Source organism: Aotus nancymaae, unplaced genomic scaffold, assembly GCF_030222135.1.
Source record: "Aotus nancymaae isolate 86718 unplaced genomic scaffold, 86718_ANA_hifiasm-v0.15.2.pri h1tg000062l, whole genome shotgun sequence".
Classification (NCBI taxonomy): Eukaryota; Metazoa; Chordata; class Mammalia; order Primates; family Aotidae; genus Aotus; species Aotus nancymaae.
Window position 1 is genome coordinate 1,057,153 of NW_026988476.1, and position 25,266 is coordinate 1,082,418.

The window sequence follows — 25,266 nt, forward strand, 5'->3', positions numbered from 1 at the left end:
TACTAAAAATAACAGAATTAGCCTGGCATGGTGGCACATACCTGTAATCTTAGCTACTCGGGAGGCTGAGGCAGGAGAATCACTTGAACCCGGGAGGCGGAGGTTGTGGTGAGCCAAGATTGCACCATTGCGCTCCAGCCTAGGCAACAAGAGTGAAACTCTGTCTCACTAAAAACAAAACAAAAAACAAAAAAATTTTATTTTACACTTCAAATATGTGAGGTTAACTGTATGTCAACTGTACCTTCATTAAGTGGTTAGAAAAGTGTGAATAAATGTCCAAGAAAATGTAAAATACAAACTTACCTCTTAAAATGTCCCTTTTACTTGAAGGTATAGTATTCATCTGTACAGTAAGGAATAGGGAACTTCCTTCCTTCATCTCTGCAGTACTCTCAAGGATGCCCCTGGGACACAGACCAAGGCACCAGTGAAGAAAGTTCCATCAAAGTTCCTCCTCACTACTGAGAATGGTGAAGAGGCAGAGAGGATGAGCTCAAAAGCAGCATGCTTTATTCCAGCCAGGAAAATAGTTAGAAAAGGCATGCAGCCTTGACTCAAGTGTCACATAAAAGAAACGAGGTCCTGCCACCCTCATCATGGTTTCTCACTGATGCTCTCCTTGCCTTCAGTGGTTTGGCGAGCTTTCACAGCAGTGGAGAAATAAGATAATTAAAGAACAATTGACATCCATCCTTTCTGTTCTTCCACTCTATAATCCATCTGAATCCCAAATATCCCGAGTCAAAGCACCCCATCTCTACTGCCACATTGTCTGTGACAGAAATACTTACAGAAAAGGACCGATACAAAGCCCGACCCTGGGCTCGTGACAACTGCTGTAAGAGGTACTGTGGATGCACCGTCTTAATTGTCTTCTCCCACTTTTTTCTTGCGGTGAGGAGGTTTGAATTTTACTATTAGTTTTTTTATCTTTATTTTTTTCATCCAGGAACTCCATAGCAGTGCTGCTAAGTGTGAGATGCGTCTGTTGCTTGTGAAGTGGGAACAGGGAGAAGGTGAAAGGGAAAGCAGGAAGCAGAACACAGCTGTGACCTCTTGTCAGCAGGAGTTGTTTCGGATCGGTTTTAGGAAACGCAGTTCTCGCTTTCCTTTGGTCTCTCGTGCCTGTGAGCCTCTTGCACCCCTTGTCGTGATCTGAGGGCCCCTGATGCTGAGGGATGACCCTGGACTTCCGAACTCCAACCCCACCATTTACGGAGCAGCTGTGTGCTGCGGGACGTGGGAGTGGAGACACCTATCTCGCAGGGGTTCTGAGAAGAGTAAATTGATTATAGGAGTTCATGTAGCACAAAGTGCAGCCTGTACAGATACATGGCCCTTGGAGAACCCCCTTCCCTCCACACTTGGACAAAGTGCTACCCAGCACCTACTGTTTTCCTGGTTAGAGCCCGGGGCTCTCTCACTCCACCGCACACCAGCTAGTTGACCTGGGGCAGTTTTCTCCTCTGATGCAGAATGGAGCTAATAATAGAACATACTCTGGGTTTGCTGTGAGGCTGAGGCACAAAAGTGCTTAGAACAGTATCAGACATAGAGCAAGCACCCAAAATTATCACCACTGTTACTGAGCTAAGCACTGGAGGTTCAGAGCTGTTTCTGCAATCCTAGTCATGGATATGTCAAAGTAAATGTGAAAAATATCATCTTCAGCTTCATAAAAATTGCTTTGTTGACAAAATTCAAAAATATAACCCAGCATCCTTTAGGGAGCACATGATACCCATCGAATAAATTATGCATGAAACAACTCTCTAAGACACCACTAGTGAAAAACGAAAGTATCCCTTTTAGGGCCTCCCCATCTCCATTTATCCAAATGAGAGTTTTCCTCCCTCCCTCCAGCCCTTCCTACATTGTCTCATTTCTGTCTCTTGCTAGAATTAAGAATTGAACCGTCTTAAAGATCATCAAGTCGCGTGTGTGTGTGTTTTAAATTTTTATCTTGGTAGAGACGGAGTCTCACTATGTTGCCCAGGCTGGCCTTGAAGTTCTGACTTCAAGTGATCCTCCCGTCTTGACCTTCTAATGCTTTCTAATGTGTTGGGATTACAGACGTGAGCCACGGCACCCCACTATCAGGCCCAGTGTTTTATATAAGAAAAAACTAAAGAGTTGAAACAGGGCCCATTCATGCCAAGGGGCTGCAGTTCATAAGCAGAGAAAAGAACAGGAAGGGAAGGAGGCCAGTGTGACTCATTTTCCCATCACCTTTCTCACCTGAGCAGAATCCTGAAACGCATTCATTTGCTAGTGGACCCTATGGGGCTGGCTAAAGAACTAACCTGGGGACATATATGGGGAACCATCTTCATATCTGAACCAAGCAATGTGCCTTCTGAGAATCTTTTCTAAGAAAATCATCAGAAACTAGAATATACAATGATGTGTTCCCCAGAATCAGTCTCCTCAGGAACAACCTTAATGTCCAACAATAAAATGAAATTTTAAATTATAAGTTTCCCTTGTCATGGGAAAATGTTCAGGATGTAATGTTAAGGATATAAAACAAAAACACAGTGCAATCTGCACTATATTAAAAGACAGTTACAGCAAGAAGCAGTATATTTTTCTGTATTTAAAAATATCTTTAGGCCAGGCGCGGTGGCTCACGCCTGTAATCCCAGCACTTTGGGAGGCCAAGGCAGGTCGATCACAAGGTCAAGAGATCGAGACCATCCTGGCCAACATGGTGAAACCCTGTCTCTACTAAAAATAAAAAAAAATTAGCTGGGCGTGGTGGTGCGTGCCTGTAGTCCCAGCTACTCAGGAGGCTGAGGCAGGAGAATTGCTTGAACCCAGGAGGCGGAGGTTTCAGTGAGCTGAGGTTGCACTCCAGCCTGGCGCTGTGAGACTCTGTCTCAAAAAAAAAAAAAAGAAAAATATCTTTAATAACTGTTTTTTGTTTGTTTTAAACAGGATCTCACTCTGTCACCTAGGCTGGAGTACAGTGGCATTATCACTGCTCACTACAGCCTTGAACTCCTGGGCTCAAGCAATCCTCTTGCCTCAGCCTCCCAAAGTGGTGGGATTACAGGCCCTGTATATTACTTCATAATGGAAAAGTTATTTTTAAAAATTGGGGTAAGAATTCTGTTTCCTATATGGCACTAAGATAAGATGCACTGTGTGTTCACCTAACCAGCAGTCATTGAGTAAATGCTGAAGACTCAAGAGGGAAGGGAAGGAAGATGGCCAGGAACATTTATGAGGCGGTCAAAACGTGCCAGATGCTTTGTGTTCCTCACGCTATTCCAACATCACAAAATCCAGGCAAAGGTACATGTAATTATCCCCCTCCTTGATTCTGTGTTTTTTAAATGAATGAGTACAGGGGATTTCCAAAAGACAGAAAGGAATTCCCGTCTCCAGCCTTGCCGTGGAGGAGAAGGATTTGGCCCAGCCGCCTCTGCTTCCTTGCTCATGTTTTTTTTCTCACCACATCTTGCTGCCCGAACACTCAGGAAGCTTTGGCTCCACTTCTGCTGCCATTTGGAGTTTGATTAAAAACAAAATGCGGACCACGTTATCACAAGTGCTTTCCATACATGTTTATTGCAAAACCACAAGCACAGTAACCATAATGTCAACATAACCATATTTCCTAACGGAACAGGAGATCGCCATGCCTAAGGGCGTATGTTTTCCAAAGAAATGGTGGTTTATTTGGAAGTTCACACACTGTGAGTGATGACGAGAAGCCCTATTGTGAACTAGGAGTTCTAAACCATTAAACATTTAATTACCACTTTGGCAAAGCAATGCACATTACCATTTCTACAATGGAACAGCACAGAGATTTTAAATGCATCTTTATTTTTCAGAATCTTCAGCATTCACAATGTGTAAAATGAAGCAGCATTTTAAGTAAAACTCTATGCCAAAACAGTTTCTTAAAAAGTCTGGATTAAAAAGAAGGAAAACCGCACATGAATAATATTTACCAGTGCTTACAGTTGACACTAACTATAGTTTTTTAAAAGAATAAAAATACTCAAGACTTCAACATTTCCTTACAAAAGTATGCTTGGCCATAAAATAAAAATCTATAAAACCCCAAATATTACAAAAGTAAAATGCAAAAAAATTTTGTATACAAATGTAATACAATCTTTACATGGTAAGGATTATTTGAAAACACAGAACACTTCCTAAGTGTGGATGTGCTTCGGAGCTGAATTCATCACACACCCTTGCTCTGCCCATTGCATAGACCTAGCAGACAGCAGAGGCGAGTGCACGGCCCCCAGCATCAAGTCTCAGTGTGGCAGGTTTTAAGCTCCCCACCGCAACCATTCATACTTACATCATCTCTCATGCTGGAGAAGCTTGCTTAGGCATATGGGGTGTCACAGGAGCTGCGGCACCTGCCTTCCAGGAGCCTGCATATAACCTATAACCTAGTGCTGCTACTTTAAAATCAGGCCCTGGAGCTGGGAGGACTCTCAAGAGATGACCCTGTCCTCTGGGCCAGTCCTGACCCACTCTGGCAGGGCATCTACTGCAGCCTGCTGGAGCACTATTTCACTCTGGCAGTCAGAGGGTTCCACTGCAGCCATTTCTGCCAAAAACCTTTCCCAGGATGGACCCAGATCCCAAACAGAAAAGGACCTTGTTCTTCCACTTCTTGATGCCCTCTTCAAAGGAGTCAGGGGCATCAAGTGTCGCCTGGGACTGGAAGGAGGTAAAGGGGAGGGGATGAGTTGGAATGAGACTCAAGGCCCAAGGCTGAGGGGAAGGGATAGGGGTCTGTCAGGCGTGCTAGGACCCCTCAGTGTGGAGAGTGCTGCAGGCTCCCTCACCAGCAGAGGCCTCTGCTCTGGGTTTCTCCTGCCATTCTACCTCCTCTGCTTGTCTTCCTGCTCTGTAATGTAATGCAGAGCCATGAAAGCCAGACAACTAATGGGATAAAATGAGGCCAAATACACCTTGGCTTGAGAACAGACAGAGAGAACAATAAAGTGCTTGGGCTTTAGAGAGTGATTTTGGTTGGACAGGCTTTCTGGCTTGCTTCTAGGTATGTGACTGAGAATAGAGGCAGATGGAAAAGTCTGGATGGAATAAGAGATAGCAACTTTACTTGGATCGAAATCCCCTTAGAATACCCAAGATTTCTCTGCATCCAAGAATTGGTATGAAAAGTAATTACTCTGGCAGAAACACAATAAATTAGGTATACAAGGCATGCCTTCAATCAGAGAACGTTTCTTTAGTGGTGTGATTGTAAAAGTTAAAGACTTTTAAAGAAAACACAACTCCTCCCAGGCTGCAGTGTATGTCTAGGTTCACAGTGTGTTCTGAGAAGAACAGGAACCTCCACTATGCCAGACGGGGCATCTGTGAGGCCAGCATCCCCAGATGGCTGGTTCCACCTTCTAGAGTTTCCACGAGCCTTGGAGTCAGCTGCTCACATTTAAGAGAAGGAAGGAAGTGTGAGATGCAAGGCTGTTTCCCCACTTCCAGCTCCACAACTCTTCATGCTGGGGTCCTTTGCCCTGACTGGTTCTGCCTGTCTCCCCTCTGCCACTCTGTTTCTTGACCCCTCCCTCCTTCACACCCACATTCTTTGAAAGCAAGAACTTCTAGTGCAAAGGGGAGTGGCTCTGGAACTGATGACAGAGGGAGGTTGTAGAATCTCCATCCCTGGAGAGCTGAGAAGGCAGCTAGCCAGACCCTCTGCAGGCAGGATGTGCTTGGAGGCGGGAGGCTGGGCCAGATGACTTGGTGAGAATGAGCCAGCTTCAGAGTTCTGCTTTCCAGAACCTGCTCCCACCACAGCTCCATGCCTCCAAGCCTCCTCCTGTACTTTGGCTTGGCACACATATTAAGAAATATGTCTACAGGCCTGGCTTCTATTTCAATACTCTTCCACTGCGGTCTCATGGCTCTCCTTATACGGTCCCCGTCTCTCCCTTGGAGACTCTTTTGGCCTAATCCCATGCCTTAATGAATAAATGGTGGCAGATCTGAAATCTTTGAAAGCTTGTTAGCTTTCCCTAAAAACCTTCCCCCTTATTTTCAAGCCATCAAAACAGATTTCTCTGCCTTTGCCTTCAAAGGCTGTTCAGGGGCATTTTTAATTCTGTGAAGGTCACACTAACTATATATTGATTAGGGATAGCATGGATATTTAATGGCCCAAGGAAACAGGATTTAGAACATAGTTTCCCAAGAGAGTAAGATCCCGTACGGGAACCAAGACAGCTGTACAGATGAGCTACAAAGCTTTCAAAACCCTTTGGGAGGTGTTGCTTTGAGTTAGTTTTTATGAATGGACTCACTGGAATGCAAATCTCTCTGAGGGCCAGGAGGCTGATCTGTTTGCTTCTGCATCCTCAGTGGCCAGCATGAAGTGGGAGCCCAAAACATGCTGGTGAATTATTAAATTATTAGCTACAAATTCCTCAATCCTGGTTTTTTTTTAAAAAATCTTAACACAATCTGCTTTTATGATGAAAGCCATGCCTGACTTTGGAGTGTTCGTTATGTTCAAATTGTATTACAACGTAGAAGAGAAAAGATCATAGTCTGCTTTAAGATGAGAGAAACAGTTTTCCTAAGAAAAATTAAAATTTTCAAAAAAACATGAACAAAACTTCAGGACCTAGATGGTTAGGCAAGAATTTACTGGTAAAGGAATACTGATAAAAGAATGAAAAGGTAAGGGAATCAGCAGCTGGTTCATTAGAGTAACCCTTTCCCCAGTTAGATGGAAGGACAATTATAGGCAACAGAATATAGCATGGAGTTTCCCGTACCTAGGTGGTCTATATTAAGTTTGAGTAAGAAAAGGACATATATGGGGCGGCGGGGACTTCTCTATTCTGAGATAGAAAAGGGTGAAACATTAGGACTAAGGTATCCATTGATTTCTTTTTCCTGAAAAGGTCAAGTGCAATTGGCAAAACAGGAGGAAGGCCTGGAGGTGGGTGGAGATTCCTTGGGACATGGGGCAAGGATCCTCGGGCCAAAACCTGAAGGACAGCGGAGGTTTAGAGGAGAGGGACGGCTTCACTGAGGACATCTGCATTACTTACTACAATGATTTCTCAGCAGTAAGTTATTGATCAGGAAGAGTAGCACAATGAGAATTAGTGAATTCAGGGAAGGACTAAGAAGAACCACCCCCAACATATACACTGAACTCTACTGAGTAGGCCCTATTCTTCCTATGGCAGGTAAGATGGGATCGACCCCTCTCGTGATGTCTTCCAGGCACTCTCTAAGCCACAGACCTAAACAAAAACAGGTAGTTATGTGTGTAGTCCAAGAAAGTGATTTTGGACTTGTGGATGCAATGTATTAGGAGGTGAGATTTTCTTAATGCTTAATTTTTGTAAGTCTTCAAAATGACATATTTCTGGTTGGGGGTGGGGAAGTGAACTCGCAACTGGGGGCATTTATAGTAAATAAAGTAATCGGCAGGAACTGAAACCTGCCCTTTTTAACATTCTTTGGGTTTCTGCAAAGGCTCAGGGGGCTGGGACTTCACTAGCAATGCATCAAGCATGGTTAGGTTTACTCACAGGTGGAGACCTGAAGGGTGTCTGCAGTCTCCAGCCCGCAAAGTAGCCCTGCTCTATGTGGCTGGCTGATATCCCTAATTCTATCATTAGAAAGCCCCTTTTTAGTGGTCTTTGTTCTTTGTTAATAATCAAATTCCCCTTAGAAAGAACACTCACAAAGCCTTATGAGTATGTGTACACATTTGTTAAATTTTGTCTTAAGAGAAAGCTGGGTTACCCACAACATTCCCAACCTCCCATAGTAGTAGTAACCCATTCCTCAGCCATGGAATGATGGTAGGGTAGGGATTCCTCACAACACTAATTTTGTGCCTCTAGACAGATCCAGGTCCTACTCATGGAAGGAATTTCAGTGGGGCAGAATGTCTTTTCCTCAAAATCAGTTATGGTTTATGATAGGAGAACAATATTTGGGTTCCTGCCATGCATAATTATTTGGGAAACTGTCACTAGCTCTTTGTAATTGTTATTATTAGTTCAGGAGAGTCTTTTTTAAAAAAAAAAAAATCTTCTGGCTGGGAACAGTGGCTCAAGCCTGTAATCCCAGCACTTTGGGAAGCCAACGCAGGCAGATCGTTTCAGGCCAGGAGTTCGGGAGCAGCCTGGCCAACATGGCAAAACCCCATCCCTACTAAAAATGCAAAAATTAGCTGGGTGTGGTGGCGCATGCCTGTAGTCCCAGCTACTGGAGAGGGTGAGGCATGAGAATCCCTTGAACACAGGAGGCAGAGATTACAGTGAGTTGAGATCGCACCACTGCTGCACTCCCGCCTGGGCAACAGAGCAAGACTCTGTCTCAAAAAAAAAAAAAAAAAAAAAAGAGCAGAAACAAGAAACATCTTTTGTTTTTCTGATTATCTTTCACTGTCATATAATTGTACATATATAATTGCTCTGTATACAGAATGAATAGAAGCATATATGGATGAAGGACGAATAGATCTAACAGTCTGAAAGTTTCCCTAAAGCTGGCACCTATAACACATCACTAACAGGGCCCTGTAGAAGTTCCCTATTGGTTTGAGAAGATAACGTATAAAGTGGGAGTAGTGGTGGAAAAGTACTGCACTGATGTTTTCTACTTTCAGTTGTGTATGACCAAGAGATATAGATCAGAGAACTGTAAAACTTTTCAGCAAAAAGAAACATCTTCTTTGACCCTCCTATTATAGAAGTGAGGAAGCCAAAGTTCAGACAGGACAGATGACTTGCGCAAAGCACCAAGGCTGCTCAGCAGCTGTACAGAAGACAGAGACCCGGACTTCCTGACACTGAGGCTGGTGCTCTGGTTCACTTCTCTCTCTCTCACACAGCTATTAATATTATGCCCACATTATAGTCATGAGGAAGTCTCGTTGGCTGAGCATAGTGGCTCATGTCTGTAATCCCAACACTCTGGGAAGCTAAAGGTGGGAGGATTGCTGTAAATCCAGACATTCAAGACCAGCTTTGGCAACATAGTGAGACTCCTTCTCTATAAAAATCAAAAAATCAGCTGGATATGGTGACATGTGCTTGTAGTCTTAGCTACTGAGGAGGCTAAGGCAGGAAAATCACTTGAGCCCAGGAGTCTGAGGTTACAGTGAGCTATGATCCTGCCACTGCACTCCAGCCCAGATGACAGAGACACTGTCTCAAAAAAAAAGCCTTGTTTACTAACAAGTCTTTGCTCTTATTCTGTAAAATATCTGCACAGTTTACTGGAAGAACCTGTCCATGTGGAGATGGCATTGTTGCAAAGCAACTTACAATTCTTTGGTGCTTTAACTAGAGATGTAAGTTCAAGGATGGCTTTACTATCTGACCCAACAGCTTTGATTTCTACAGGTGCAAGCCCATGCTGCCTCATGATGAATCAAAGCAAACCAAAGGAGTGGTATCTGGTTTGATCTGATTCTGGTGAGCAAACACAGTACCCCGACCTGGCTCCCAGAATGCTATCCAAACATCAGATTTTCTTTTATTGCATTTGATAAATTTAATAAACCCTGCGTTTCATATATAAAGTCCTTTGGGAAAATAAACAGCACCTGCAGCTTATCTCTTTCCACAGACACTGAAAAAGCGGTTTCTTCTTATTGAATGTGGATGCAGCGTAAGATTTCATATGTTCACATACAGGGCTCTCATGAGGGGGGCTACTGCGTAAATAGAAACACAAAGGTGCTGGGCAGCTCTCTAGCTTTACAGACTTCACATGCCTTGGTCATCTTCATATTGAAATAAGAATGAACTGGTATTTCTGAACTGGAAGAAACCTAAGGGAACATCCTTGTTCACTCCCTCGTTTTAGAGATGTTGCTAAAGGAGAAATGAAGTAACTTGCTCAAGGTCAAATAGCTGAAGTCACCAGGCCAGGGTTAAGAGCCAGGCCTGTGGGCTCCCACACCAGTGCTCTTTCTCTCTGTCCTCTCTAGTAAGTTCCAGGAAGAATCTGCTTGCCCGGCTCTCTCCTCTCCACTGCTGGCAACTCAGAAAATCTGGGTGTCACACAGCTTGCTTTCAAGCATGGTCAGAAATGAGAAGGCAAGACCAGAAAGGGGAAAGCTGGATGGGCAAGAAGACAGGAAAGGAAGTGACCAAATGAAGCTGGGCCCTTGGCCTGCTACAGTTCATCATTTCTACTGGCGGCTTCAAAGTTAGGAAAGACACAGATATTGACCAGGAAATGATAAGAATTATCAGAATCTCCATTAGCTATTTTTTTTTTTAAATGAAGTTGCACAGGCTAGGCTGGGAAACATGGTGAAACCCCCTCTCTATGAAAAATACAAACAATTAGCTGGGCGTGGCAGTGTACACCTGTAGTCCCAGCTACTGGGGGGACTGAGGTGGGAGGATTGCTTGAGCCTGGAAGATGGAGGCTGCAGTGGGCTGAGATCACACCACTGCACTCAAGCCTGAGTGAGAGAGTAAAAAAAAAAAAAAAAATAGCACAAGATTATTTTTTTGACTTCTGTTTTCTACCATATTGTGTGCCTCTGCAGAGACAGGGAACCCAAGAAAGCCTTGTCAAGAAAACCTGTATAGATTTTGTAGGTCAGTTATTCAGTCTCTTTTCTCACAGTACAGGGAGCTCAGCTGATGGTGTAAGAATAGAAATTGTATTTCCAGTAAGAAAACCAATAATGCATATTGGAACTCACTTTTGAACTTTAGAAAACGATAGAGCTTGATGGCACATAAGCAGGTCTGTGAAACAACTATATTAACCACAATGTGCTACATTTGATAGATTCATCTGGGAGAGAAATAAGGTACTCAGAAACTCCTGCTCTGCCCATAAAGTTTATACCAACATGGTCCAAGACAGAGATCCCTAGGTGACTCGATTTTAAATGCCCTCCAAGTTTTTATACATAGATACGTAAATGCATACACAAGTTTATTCTAAAAGAATGAATGATGATTCTCTCTGGAGAGAATGGATTCAACAGTGTATTTGTATAGAGGTGGACTTCAATTTCTATCCCTGTGCTATTTTATAATAATTATACATTCTTGTATTTCTCATGTAATTTTCAAAACTTTAAAAGAAATGAACACAATTACTTGCAGGAATTATTTATGGCTAACACAAGACATTGATCATTTAGGGAAAGAATGCTGGTCTAGGAGCTGAGTGATCTGCTGAAACCTAGCTGTGTCATTTAACCTAAATGGTTCTCTACTGATTTGTAAAATGAGGTGGCTGAATTAGATCATTTCTTTGATTCTATAACCCTTCTGGGTAAATGGGAAAGCCAATTTGAATTAGATGAAGTCTAAATTAAATAGTACCTTAAAAGAAGTATCATTTTCTAACAGTAAGGTAAACTGACAGTTTCTCCAAGTTATCCTTGCCATTTTGTTCAAGGTAGTAGACGCCGCCTTTATAAATCAGAAGAATTTATAAAGTAGGGAATGCTAAGAGTACTGTGATGTTTGGGTTGATTTTCTGGAATCCCCTTTGGAGTCCCAAGCCTTACAATGTACTAACTATGTCCAAAAAGCACATTTAGAGTTAAAATAGCTTGACATGTTTTGATCATTTCATCAAAATTACTGAAATCAAGTCTATGCTTTCATTTTTTAGCTAGGTTAAAAAAAAAAAAGATGTAATTCTCCTTTGTTGAATGAACAGAACAACTGGGGCTGGGTAGCTTTTTGTTCTTTCTGAGAGTGGGCTAAGATGGAAAGCTACTGTCTGAGGCATACCAGGTTCTAGAGCACAACCAAAAGACCACATAAAGCAATTAGCCCATATTCTAAAAATCCAACAAGTAGTAACTATGGAAACTTGTTAGAGACCTTTGAAATTCCCATTTCAAAGAACTACTCGAACTTCTAAGGCTTAGCTGTGAGAAGACCTGTTAAATCTTAGCACCTGGGCTTACTCATGTTCTGAGCTTGCACAAGATTATTTTTTTGACATCTTGTTCAGGAGAGGAAAGACTGGGCGTATGGCCTTATTTCCTACTCAGGAATGAGAATGGATTTCCACCTGGGACCCTAGGGAGGGGGATGGATGAAGAAGCTTGTGTCAGAAAGTCAGTTCAAGGAAATGGAAGGTCTCAGGGACGGAGCTGAGGTCTGATTCAACTAAGGGTTGAGAAAGGTATCTGATGAGTCAGAGCCTCAGAAAATCATAAAGTGATCTAAAACCTGACCACAAACAAACATAAACTGGAGAGACTGAGGGCCACATAACTGCCTATCACTCCCACCCCCTGGCCAGAGGTGACACCCTCATGGGTCTGCTAAGGGCCTCTGTATTAGTTCCTGGAATCCTCTCCTAAGTTTGAGGTTCCATCTGAGCCAGGAGGACACGTGAGAGGAAAGGAGAGCTCGTGAGAGCCAAGAAGATGTCTGCTGAGTGAGCAGGCCACCCTGCCTCTACTGAGCTCAAAGCACCCCAAAGCCCCCTGTAAGTCCTGTTCTTCTAAGACCACCCAGACACTGCCCCGCTGAGTATTGCTCACACTTCCTAACAGACCAGCACACTGGCTGCTAGTAAAGAAATAAACTGTCTTGTCCCTTCTGCATGATTTTAATTCCAAATCAAAGTGGAATTGCATTTCTTCCTATTTCGTAAAATAGGTTTGATAAAATGTTCTCACAGTTTCCTGCATTTCTTTTTTAATATGACATTTTCTTCATATCACAGCTTTAGTACTTGCCTTGATAATATGGCAAAATGATGGCAATTTCTGTATTTATTTCAGGGACAAACGTGCAATGTGATTTTTTAAACATTAATTTAAAACAAATTTGCTATGCATTTTTATTCAATCTTGAGTTTAAAGTGAAGCTTGTATTATGCAAACAGATGAATGCCTGGATTTTACAAAATAGTAAAAAAAAAAAAAAAACCTAATTAAAAGTTAAGTAGATGGGGATTTAATCTCTTCAATTTAAAATCCCTTAGCTTAGATCTCGTTAGAAGGGCTTCATAAAAACAAGCTGTAAACATTCTCCATAATTAAACATGAACATATGATCTATGAAAAAACTTGGCCCTCAGGCCATATATATTTAAATATACAAAATTACATTTGAATTTGATTCTCCTGTTATCAGCTCCATCCTCCAGTGAAATGCATTTTTGTGCACAACTGTCTTGTTCCTATACCTCCACCATGGATCATATTAAAAAATGCTTCTTCCCATAAACTGTGAAGTATTAATTGATAAGACACGGGAACCTGCACTACAGCATGTCCTTATCAATTAATATTGCTGTTGACTTAGTTTATGGGATTGAATTATTCATTGGAATCTTTTTACATGATGTCATTGCAACCCAAGGGCTAAGAAATGTTAGCGCACCTCAGGATAGTGATGAAGAGAATTTTACTTCTAAACCAAACCATCACATCAAATGTAATCTCTGTACTTCCCATACTCAATAATGGAAGCTTACTCTTAAGCCCTATCATTTTTGAACATGGAAGGTATTCACGCACACCCAGAATGGTCTAAATTAAGCTGTAATTCTGTAAGGTAGGAAAAAAACACCTGGTTTGGGAGTGAGAAACTGTGAGCCTCAGTTGTACTTTACCTCTCTAGAACCATTACTATAAATGCTAAAATGAGGGTTTGGATTAGTGAAAGGTTAAGATTTCTTTCAGTTGTAACATTTCATTAGGATTCTATAAAGTTTAGAAAGTGCAAAGATAGCAGCTGGTCTATTATGATGCATGACAGAAGTAAAAACCAGAAGAAAATGATTTGCAATATTCACGTAAATGATGTGTAATCTTCTCCCTACCCCCAAGCCTTTTGGTTCCCTTCCTATCAGGTTTGGTACATGAACTTTTGATCATTTTAAACAGTTGCACTTTGTAATTAGAACAATTACCTGCTAGAGGGGTAAGCAGATACAAACAAAATAGAAGGACTCATCTCACCTCATGTATTCTAAAAACAAGAATTCTCAACAAAGCAAGAATTTTTAGTCACTACCCACTTGGGATGTTTTGAACTAGTCATTTAGGTAATATTTTTAAATGCTATTCTTTACTTTGTGTTAAAAATAGAATTAAGCCGGGTGTGGTGGTAGATGCCTGCAGTCCCAGCTACTTGGGAGGTTGAGGTGGAAGAATCACTTGAGCCCAGGAGTTTGAGTCCAGCCTGGGCAACATAGTGAGATCCTGTCCCTTAAAAAAAGTACAATTAACCACAATTAAAATGTTCTACATAAGAAATCTTATTATAGCAGAACCTTATAAAACAACATCCTCAAATATAACAGTTCTGACAATAACCAAATACCTTATAATTCTTCCCTCTCCTTTCTAGCTTCTCTCTGAACAGGAAGGGGTGGTGGCTATTTAGCATCTCTGTCATGGTCTACTGATATCCTTAATGGCTGGCTTTCAATCATTGTTTCTCCATGTTGCTCAGGCTGGTCTCAAACTCCCAGTGATCCACCGCCTTCTTGGCCTGGTGTGGTGGCTCACGCCTGTAATCCCAGCACTTTGGGACACTGAGGTGGGTGGATCACTAGGAATTTGAGACCAGCTTGGGCAACATGGAGAAACAATGTCTCTACTAAAAATAGAAAAATTAATTGGGGGTGGTGGTGCGAACCTGTAGTCCCAGCTACTCAGGAGGCTTAGGCGAGAGGATCACCTGAGCCTGGGACATGGAGGTTGCAGTGAGTTAAGATCATACCAGGCCACTGCACTCTAGCCTGGGCCACAGAGCAAGACCCTGTCTCAAAAAAAAAAAAAAAAGAGAGAATTCTGCCTTCCTTTTATCTCATTTTTCTTTCAGAAGAATGACAGAATTAACTGGAACTAAGTCTAGCTTTTGTAGGTTTTCTTCTCTTTGTCAAGTTCCTTAGTTCCTTCAGTTCCTGCTAAGTAAGCAGGGTGTTTATAAAGGGAGACGATTTAAAGATGACTGAAGACAGATGTTAAATTTGAGGGGTTTGTTACTTTACTAGTTTCACAAGTTAGAGTCTTAGAAGTCGCCAAGTAGTACTAGGATGCTCCTCCAGGACTGAGGTGAGTTAATGCACAGCCTTGCACTTGCTAAGGCGGAGGGGAGAGGGACTTAGGGATCTGCATGTGGGTGTGTCATGTCGTGCGCGGGTGCAGAGAGGAGCAGGCCCAGGGCTGCCCAGCTTTCCTGAACCAGACTTCACCACCTTCGCTAACAGGAGCCACTTGCACTCTATCCAGAAAAACACAAGAAGTATATATACTTAACTGACAATGAAGGTACAATGTCAAATGAGAAAAAACAAGAAGAGGGGCTGGAGGAAGCTAAGAATAATAAAGGTATAGCAGTATTCTTGAGTTTTTGGAAAACAGTTGGTTTTTCTGGGTAAGGGGAATTATTTAAATATGAATAGTGGTGATACCACACTCCCACTGCAGCGTGAAATCTGTGTCTGAGAGCCACCCAATGTGGAACTCTTATTTTTTAAAATAAGTGCAAAGATAGCAGCTGGTCTATTTTGATGATAGAAGTAAAAATAAAAAGGAAATACAATTTGCAATATTCACTTAAATGATGTGTAATCTTCTCCCTACCCCCTATCCACAGAAAGAAGATAGGTACTGGCAAAACACTGCCCTCTCAAACATGTTGACTCCACAGAGAATGGAGTATTTTACAACCTAAGCTGAAACACAAGGATGTAATTCAGAAATCATTCAACAGAGTTGAAAGTTTCAATGTGATAAATTATTATTTTCAAACAAGGGTCACTGAATAAAATCTAACCCTGGTACATAATAATAGGCTCTGGACGTTTCATCTCATACCACCATATACAGGCAGAAGACACAGTGTCCATGTGACTTGTCATTTCACTTGTAACAAAGTGCTAGATCCTAACGGAATTACAATTTTTCATACAATATTTAATGTAATTATATTAAACATTTAGTCACCCTCACATAATTATTTAAGGGCCTGGTAGATGAAATTGTATTTCACAGAAACAAGGATAGACTGAGATGGAGACACAGTGCCTGTGCTCGGAAGTCACTGGAAAGCACCCGATCACCATAGTCAAGATGGCCAAGGGCTTCTGACCTGATTAAAATAAGGAGTCATATAAGAAATGGCTTTATTAGAAAAAAATGTAGTGTACACGTGGCTAATTTCTATCGTTGATATATCTCTTGGCTATTTTATCATTAAAACTGGATACAGGGTTTGAACTTCTTTAGAAGTTAGTGGCCTATCTTCCTATTCTGATATGTGACTTAGGGAAGGCGTTATCTTCATGTGATAGACACCCTTTATTTCTTTTCATAATTACAAGTAATCAGTAGTTTAGCACTGGCACAAATCAAAGAATTACTTAGGTAGTGCTTTACGTGTAAGACGTCATACTTCCAATCCCAGAATCAGGCACAGGTATGCCATCTGTAGCGTTTCAAAATCCCCTATTATCACTCAAGTCCCCATTATTATTACCTAGTAGTAATTAAATTAATGTGATAATCTGTAACCTAACAAAACCTCTGAATGAAGTTTCTTTCTTCTTCTTTTCCTGTTAGATGTGCAATTCCGAGCAAATGTGCAGTGTGCAGTATTGATTTCCAGCCTCCTTTTAAACTCCTTCAAGTCTGTGCTATTAAACGGAGACAACCACATCAAGATAGAGTCTGTCATAGGATTCCCTGAAGCACAGAATGAGGAGGAGACTGAGCAAACACGACCCGGGAAGGCACCAATTGAACCAAGACAACTCTGTAAGACAAAAAACATGCGGTTTTAAACATTCATGCATCACCAGCCAAACACCACCTGTATGCTGGAAGGAATCTGCTCTGCATTAAAAAGTACTTCTAATAAATGCACCCTGGAAGGCCTAGAAACTGGCTTTCAATAAACAGTGACAATCTGGAGACTAAGTGATGTGTGTAATATATTACAGGGCTTCCATGTGGAATATTTTTAATCAATATTGTTAATAACTTTTCACCAATTTAATCCACCTTGACTTCGGTTACAAAAATAAATTACTTCAAAGAAAAAAATCAATCACCTTTAAATGTTAGTTTGATAACGATTCTTTAAGTACCCTCTATCACCATCACTCTTGTTCCTGTTTATAAATAGCTGATGGATTAAAAAGACAAATATACCAAAATCATCTGAATTTTGAGATAACACTTCTATGTTTTGGATAGAAATATCTGTTTCTCAGCAAAAATATTAAGTATAAATCACTGTAAAACAGATTAGAAAATATATTTAAAAATAAAACATACAAAAAAATCAATCATCATTCTGCCCCCAGAGAGACCACTGTGAATATTTTGGCTTATTTCTTTCTAGTCTTTTTCTCCACCAGCATGAATGGTTATGTATGATGCCAATTACTGGAAAACCTATAGGAATCATCTGAATGGGCAATTCTGTTGTTGTTTGATTTAATGTGTCAAGAACATGCTTCTCAGAAATGCTCTCTCATGAATTCAGGACTCTCCAACAAGACAATCCTGAGCCATTTGCTACCAACACACACTGCTCACTGTAGCTGCCTCTAGCTGCTTCCTCGAGCTCCAGGGACCCTAGGGCTGTGCATCTGTTCAGCCTTCCTCTACCCCGTCCCATCTGCCAGTCAACCCCAAGGCTCTGAAGTGAATAACTCCTTGGCATAAAGATGTTGGTGGACGTGGTAGGGACAACGTTTCTAGTTTAATATCCATTTAGCAGTTTCAATTTAAAAAAACGAGGAAAATAAACTCCTTGGTGCCTTTTTTTTTTTTTTTGGTCACTCTTAGGGGTTTTATTTTCCCTTTGTACTTCTCTACAAAATGCTAATACTGCCTTAATCTTCAAAAGTCATCCTAAAGATTTCCACACTGCTGCTTTAGTTTAATCCATAATTCATATGGCTAAAAGAGCAATTTATGCTCAGGAATGGAAATCAGAAAACTGACTGGCAAGAAAAGGTGCTGCAATATCTTTTTTTTTTTCTGTAATATGCTCACAAAAGCAGCCTCTCCACCTCTCAATTACTATGTTTTAAAAGTCAGACATGCTATTCTATAGTATATAACAAAGACATATATTTCAATGGTATTTTTATGCAAAACTGTTTTCTCTGCTTTACTTGGATTGAACATAGTCTAAACACTCAGAGAAGCTGTGATCTATGAGATCTTGTCTTCATTCTGATGTTCCCTGAAATGACACACCAGGCACTTTCTGCTTTTATGTTGACTATATAACCCCCAGTTTCTGATAATTTTACTAGGCAAAAAGAAGCAGTAAAAAATTAAAAAGTAGTAAAATATAGACAATAGCATTTTGTTTGTATTAAAAGGGAGAACTTGGACTTCAGGGTCAAAATGTAAACAACAGATAAAAGAAGTATGGTAATGGACAAAATGGTTTACAACCACAGCTGCTAAATCTTCAAGACTGTATTTTATGGGGAACTAGAGCAACACACATAGCAACAATCAGCTTGTCCTTGCTTTCCTTAAACTGAGAAACTTGTCAAATATTGCCAACATTTTTAAATAATACCTTTTATTTCAGTTATTATTAGAATTGCAAAATCATTCTTCTACATGGGTTCAGATGAAATCTCTAAAAACATATCATATTTGCTTTTTAGCGTTATGGTTTGTTCACTGGTTTTTACTCTGTGCTTCTCTCTGAAAAGTCAAATCCACTTCTCAGTAAATTCACTTGTTTCAGTCAACTGCAAGTGTTCTTTGGAATTATTTGCCTTGTTAGAAAGCAAAAGGTCAGAAACAGGGGAACCTTACATTTTCCTGCTGAAAACCATTCACATAAACCACTGCTTAGGTGCTCTAATAAGCAAGGAAATGATTTGCTTAAAAATATAATTTGACTTGGCAGTAGCAAAGTCAACCGCTCTCCTTTCTGAGCCTCTTTCTGATCCTGATATAGATGAACTAACAGAATCTCAAGCCACTGAGATTTTCGTACCCTAACTATTTTTCTCTTTTAAAATAAGCATGAGTTTCTAATATTCCTTCCCTTTGCCTTTCACTGGATGAAACATAAATCCACACTTGAAGGCAGGGCTCTACAGCCTGCCCCATACTTCCGCGGGGTCTCTATTGTCTACTACACAGCAGTCAGAGTACTCTCTCTGCCAATTTACGGTTTAGACAGGTGCTCGACTTAGTGAAGTGGGCTCTGCAGTAAATGATGAGACTCTGTTGGGATAGAGCTAATTGGGATTTTGCTCATCCTCTTATCTTTTTCTTCTGGAAGCCCTGTTGTACCTTTCACCTCATCTTTCCCTTCAGTGATGCCATGTTTTCGGTTTCTACCACTTACAAGGACTTGACTGTTTCCAGTTGCCACACTCCAGAACCAACTTCCTGTTTTCTTTTATGATGATTTAACAAGATTGTCTCCTTTATCACTCAAGGTGAGCAGCCAGCTGACCCCATGATTTCCCAGGACAATGCCCTGCTATCTTCATTCCACATCAATTACCCAGTAGATCGTACCATCACATTCCATTATTCTACTTCTTAGATATAAAATTACTTCTCACTAGTTCACATCTGTTGAATCTGCTCTTTGCTTTCCTGGTAATCATTAGTCAATGCCTCCCACCTCTGCCAGGCTCCTGAATCTTCTGAGTGACAATGCAGCCTCACATTCATGGTCAGCCACTTTAAAATGAAAGCACTGAGATAAAAATCATGATGCTTTTAGCCAAAACCCACTGCAAAGCTTCTAGAACAAAAAGTAACAGATAATATAAACTTCAGAATATTAAACAGAATACATTTCAGAGCACATAAAGGATATAACAGCATTCTCAAGTTGATTTTTCTATGTGACGTTATTAGAATAAAGCATCACCACGCTATCTCAACTCAATGAGATTCCCAAACGCAGGAAGCAACTCAGTTTTACAAATATGCTTATATCAGGGAGCAAGTAACAACTTTTTTTTTTTTTTTGGGAAGTGCCCTTGAAAAATACAAGTCAGTAAAACTCTAAAAAAACTTCTGACAAGGTTCCAGGTTCCCAAAGCTGAATTGAAATAGGATGTGGAGACCCTGTGACCCAGGGCTCCAAATAAGCATTCTGTAGTATATAACTATAGTGGCACTGGTATAGGAGCTTGAATCACATTTTCCCTCAATGACTGTAATGGCTCTAATCTGCAAGCAAATTGCCAGCAGAACCTAGCTGGCTAGGCAAGGCATTCTATTGTGGTCATTTTGGGGTTTGTATAGCCCTGAAAAATTATCTGATGTTTTTGCTTATCAGATAGTACACTGTAGGGGGAAAAACCCGAGTCAGGAAGTTTAGTACTTCCTTGAGAAGTGACTTAAAAAACCACAGATCTTTATGATGATTAAAAATCAGGACTTCTAGGCTGTAATCTCAGCACTTTGGGAAGCCAAGGCAGGTGGATTGCTTGAGCCCAGGAATTCAAGACCAGCCTGGGCAACATGGTGGAACCTCATCTCTACAAAAAAAAATACAAAAAATGAGCCAGGTTTGGTGGCACATGCTTGTGGTCCCAGCTACTTGGGAGGCCAAGGTGGGAGGATCACTTGAAGCTGGGAGGTTGATGTTGCAGTGAGCCATAATCGCACCACTGCACTCCAGACTGGGTGACAGAGCAAGACCCTGTCTCCACTACCCCTAAAAAAAATCAGGCCTTCTAATCACATAACTAATAGTTGAATTTTGACATATAATTAACTTCTGGGTGAGTTTTCCAGTTTCAAAATAACTGAATAATGACATTTGAACACTGTCTCTAATGGAAGGGAATCCAATTTATCATATAAAATGTATAGGGTACTAGGCTGCAGAACTAACAGTTATTGTTAGGAAACAGTTTTACAGAATTTTTAGATTTGCAATTTATGTATCATCATACCTCAGACCATAAAGAATGTGATCTGCTACAGGACTTTTAGGGCAAGATCAATTAATCCTACTGAAAAGAGTTTCAACACAGATTTCATGGTTCTAGTAACTTTAGCCCTAGAGAGATGTGGACAATGTTTTCATGTATTCATGATGAACACTCATAAATACACATAAAAGCATTTCTTTACAATGGAAGACTAGATATTTAAATTCCTAGCACCAGTCAGCAAATTACATAGCGGAGACAAAACAAACATTGGTGGGTGCCAGCTGTGCCCCGGACTAGGCTCTTTCCTATGTATCTTCTTCTTAACTGCCTAAAATGCCAAAATTTAATGAGACCGTTTTCCTGGAAACTGTCTTGGTGGATTAAAATGAATGATTATCTAAAGTTTCAAAGGGTACTACGCTCACTACCTGGGTGATGGGATCTTTCGTGTCCCAAACCTCAATGTCATGCAATATACCCATGTAACAATCCTGCACATGTACTCTTTGAATCTAAAATAAACATTTAAATTATTTCTAAAAGTTTCACTTTTTTTCACAATAGTCACAAGTGGAAACTTTTTAAATATCTACACAAACATGTATAAGAACACATGATCAGAAACCAACCAAAAAGAGGGAAGTTTTGTTTCTCCCAGCTAGAAAAATCCTTGATTATATCAGAAATGGGCAGAAATAGTGCTAAGTGTTTCTTCTGCTCCCTCTGCCAAAGAAATAAAGTATCTGCTTGTATCTGGTCACTATGAATTTGCAAAATGAGGAAGAAGCACTGACTGAAGTCAGTTCCATTTAATTCACTCCAGACACCAAACGCTGTTAACAAGTCAAAATTGCAGCAGGACCCAGGGGAGTGACAGAGATAAACTACTGGCCAGGCAAAATGGTCAGGTGTGCACAGAACTCTGTTGCAGTAAGACAGTTTAGGGCAGTTTCCATTATTGGTGTCTTCCCTGCCTTAAAGTGATCAATAAAAACGTGTTTGTTATATACTAGAGACCATAAGCAAAAGATTTATTGGGGAATAACATTATCTGGCATTTGCTGTTGTTCTTTTTAAATACTGGGAGGACAAAACTCTATTTCTAGCTGACAGGAAAAACCATGCTCTGCTGGGTGGCAACGACCACTAAGCAAAGCTGTGCCCATCGGCTGGAAAACCGCTTCTACCATCCCAGGGGGTATCACAGCCAGCTCTGATGCTTTACCAGGTAGACAGGCAATAAGCCACTTAATTTAAATTGTGATACAGCTCAAGTGGATTAAAGCTGATATGTAATGATTGTCAACTATGCTGTTTAGAAAACTAATTGGAAGCAAAGACCTGATTCCTGGTGATGGTGCTTTTCCCTAATGGAAGCACGTGTTTCCAGGAAGACAACAAAGAGTGATCTTCTGACTTCATTAATATCACTCTCCTTCATATGATAAACCAAACTTGTATCAGGTTTAGCAAAGACTTAATTTACCTGCATTACTGATTGACAAAAACAATCTAATGTACTGTTTATTATATTAAGAAAGAAGTTCGTGTCCTTCATAGGGACATGGATGAATCTGGAAATCATCATTCTCAGCAAACTGACACAAGAACAGAAAATCAAACACTGCATGGTATCACTCACAGGCGGGTGTTGAATAATTAGAACACGTGGACACAGGGAGGGAAGCATCACACACTGTGGTTAGTTGGGGGAACTAGGGGAGGGACAGCGCAGGGTGGGGAGAAATACCAGACATAGCTGATGGGGTAGAAAGGCAGAAAACCACCTTGCCATGTATGTACCTATGCAACAATCCTGCATGATCTGCACATATACCCAGAACCTAAAGTACAATAAAATAAAAATAAAAATAAATTCATCTAAAAACAGTTTCAAAATTTATTTTCCAGTTGAGGAGGTTAGCGCAGTTATTATTCCAATTATAACCCTGTCAGAAACACTCCTATAAACAATTCGGCCTCTTGAAGTGTCACATTTTAGAGCATTCCTTACACTGGGTGACTTCCTTTACTCATCCCTCAGGCTTTAAACTCCTTATACAACCCTAATATTAATTTACATCCTGTGTTAAGAGAGATTCAAAGCAGTTTTTAAAAAGCAATAGACCAGAGGTTCTCAATGTCAATCTGCATATTTGAATCACCTGGTAGGGTAAGGCGTGGGGGCGGGAGGATTTTAAAAATACAAATGCTGGGCTCCAGTTCAGATTAATTCAGAAATTCGGGGAGGAGGTGGGGAGTACAGGCAGGGAAGGAGTGAGGATGTACTTGGGCTAGAATGCATTTCAAGAAAAACAACTGAGGAATTTTCTTTTATTGGCAATGAAAGCTCACATAAAGTAATTTGCCTTAGTGAGACTTCTCCACATAAAAACTTCTATACACTGATGACACAAACTTTTCTTGTAACACATTTAGATAGTAAATAAAAAATCAAATTTCTTACCTGTATGATAAAATGTGAGAAAAAATAAAAGTACTCCCATAAATATATTACTTAAAAAAGTGACAACTCCACAAGTAATTCCTTCTGGAACTGGGTAGACAGTTTCCACAAAAAGCTCAAAAAATATAGGTACGCTGCTATTCAAGAAGACTCCCAGGAGAATGCAGGAGGCATATAATGTCACTAAAATAAAAACACAAACATTTTAGTTTCACAGTAGCAGCATTCAGTCATATCAGATCGATCTTTAGGGTGTTCTCTTTCCTAAGTATTGACTCTGAAATTTCTTCTCTTTTCAAAGGCAGTTGGTAAAGTTTGACAAAGCATCACATATCTGTCAGCTCTTTGCGGCAGTTTTCTGGAGTAGACACAAAAACATTTTATTTCTGGATGAGTACCAGTTTATTTCCTTTACCTTTCTGGTGGATTATTCCAAAGCACAAAACAATTTATCACTATCATATAATTAAAAGGATTCTTCTCCTGCTTGGTCATACTCCTCTAGACTTGTTCCATTATTTTAGAATGTAAAATCTAAGAATAAATGTCAGAAACATTATATGTTACTGAAAATTACCTATTTAAAGAGATTGGCTAATAATTGCTTTCACGCACAAAATAAACATCATGCAGTATGTAACTTCTTGAGAAACACAACGGAATTAGTCCTCAATTTTGGAATGGGTTTTATGTCAACATTGTTTTTCAAACAAGTAACTTTTTTGAAACACAGAAAAATATTTCATCCAGAAATGTACAATTAATAGTGACTAGGATCCCCAATGAAAACATAAAAAATCTATTAACACTATTCTGTGGCAAAGTCTATTGAATAAGGATGTTACTTTTATTCTTATAAGAAAGTCTGGGGAAATACACTACAAGTAATTTTATCCTTGCTACTACTGTCTGTCTATGAACGTTCATTAATTTTAACTTGAAGGTGAAAACAGAACCAGAAAGGAAAAAAATGATTCCCTATTTAGAAACCTAAAATATGTCCCTATATCCTAATAAGTATAACATATTCACTGATAATAATGAGTAGAAGTCATCCTAAGTTTAAGGTTACAAGGAAAGTATTTTTAATAAAAATATTCGTTAAGGAAAAAAAAATCCTGTACGGGAACTGCAGAAAGTAAGGAAGTTACATTAAATCTGCTATGTATAATTCATGCACTCACAGAACATATTAAATTACCAGAATTTACCATAACTGATTGCAATCATTAACAGTCCATGACATTGTCAAAGGGGTAAAAAAAATAATAGTACACACTGATTTCTAATAGAATTTCTCTAATTAACCTCCACTCTTGCTTCCCCCTCCAATTACACTGGTCTTCGGGGATTATAAAATATTTAGTATGTTCTAATAAAACAAATAGTTGGTAATTACTTTGTTTCTTTGAATAGAAGATAGATATGAAAATAGATAACAAAAGAATCACTTAGTGAATAAAGAACATACTGCTGGCTAAGGCAGTGATCAAATTATTTGCACAATTACATGGGAAGCATCTGATAGCTATGATAAATACCATTTAAAATGTGACATAATTTTCAAGAGATTCTTAAAAACAAAACACAATCTAATGCATCATGTTCACAATAAATTTGCCAGATGTAGATCACATAAATCAATCACACTTTCTACTTACATATGACTCATTAGTCGTACATTAGGACATCTAGGGATGGAAAATCACTGGTGGCTTCTATAAAGTATTGTATTTCCCAAACACTTTAGATTTATTTATTTGTTTATTTATTTATTTATTCTTTTTGAGACGGAGTCTTGCTCTATTTCTCAGACTAAAGTGCAGTGGTGTGATCTTGGCTCACTGCAACCTCTACCTCCTGGGTTCAAGTGATTCTCCTGCCTCAGCCTCCCTAGTAGCTGGGATTACAGGCATGAACCACCATGC

The 25,266-nt window shown here is 40.1% G+C and overlaps 1 protein-coding gene across 1 annotated transcript in view; it reads right to left on the reverse strand.

The window, feature by feature from the left end:
- Positions 1-3,557: 3,557 nt before the first annotated feature.
- The window catches only part of SLC49A4 (solute carrier family 49 member 4), an 82,693-nt gene continuing 60,984 nt past the window's right edge, over positions 3,558-25,266 (reverse strand). The window contains exons 8-9 of the mRNA XM_012476221.2: positions 23,339-23,521; positions 3,558-16,739 (exon numbers count right to left, since the gene is read on the reverse strand). Of these exons, the coding sequence (XP_012331644.1) occupies positions 16,624-16,739; positions 23,339-23,521 (299 nt within the window). The 3' untranslated portion in view covers positions 3,558-16,623. The remainder of the gene's footprint in view (positions 16,740-23,338; positions 23,522-25,266) is intronic.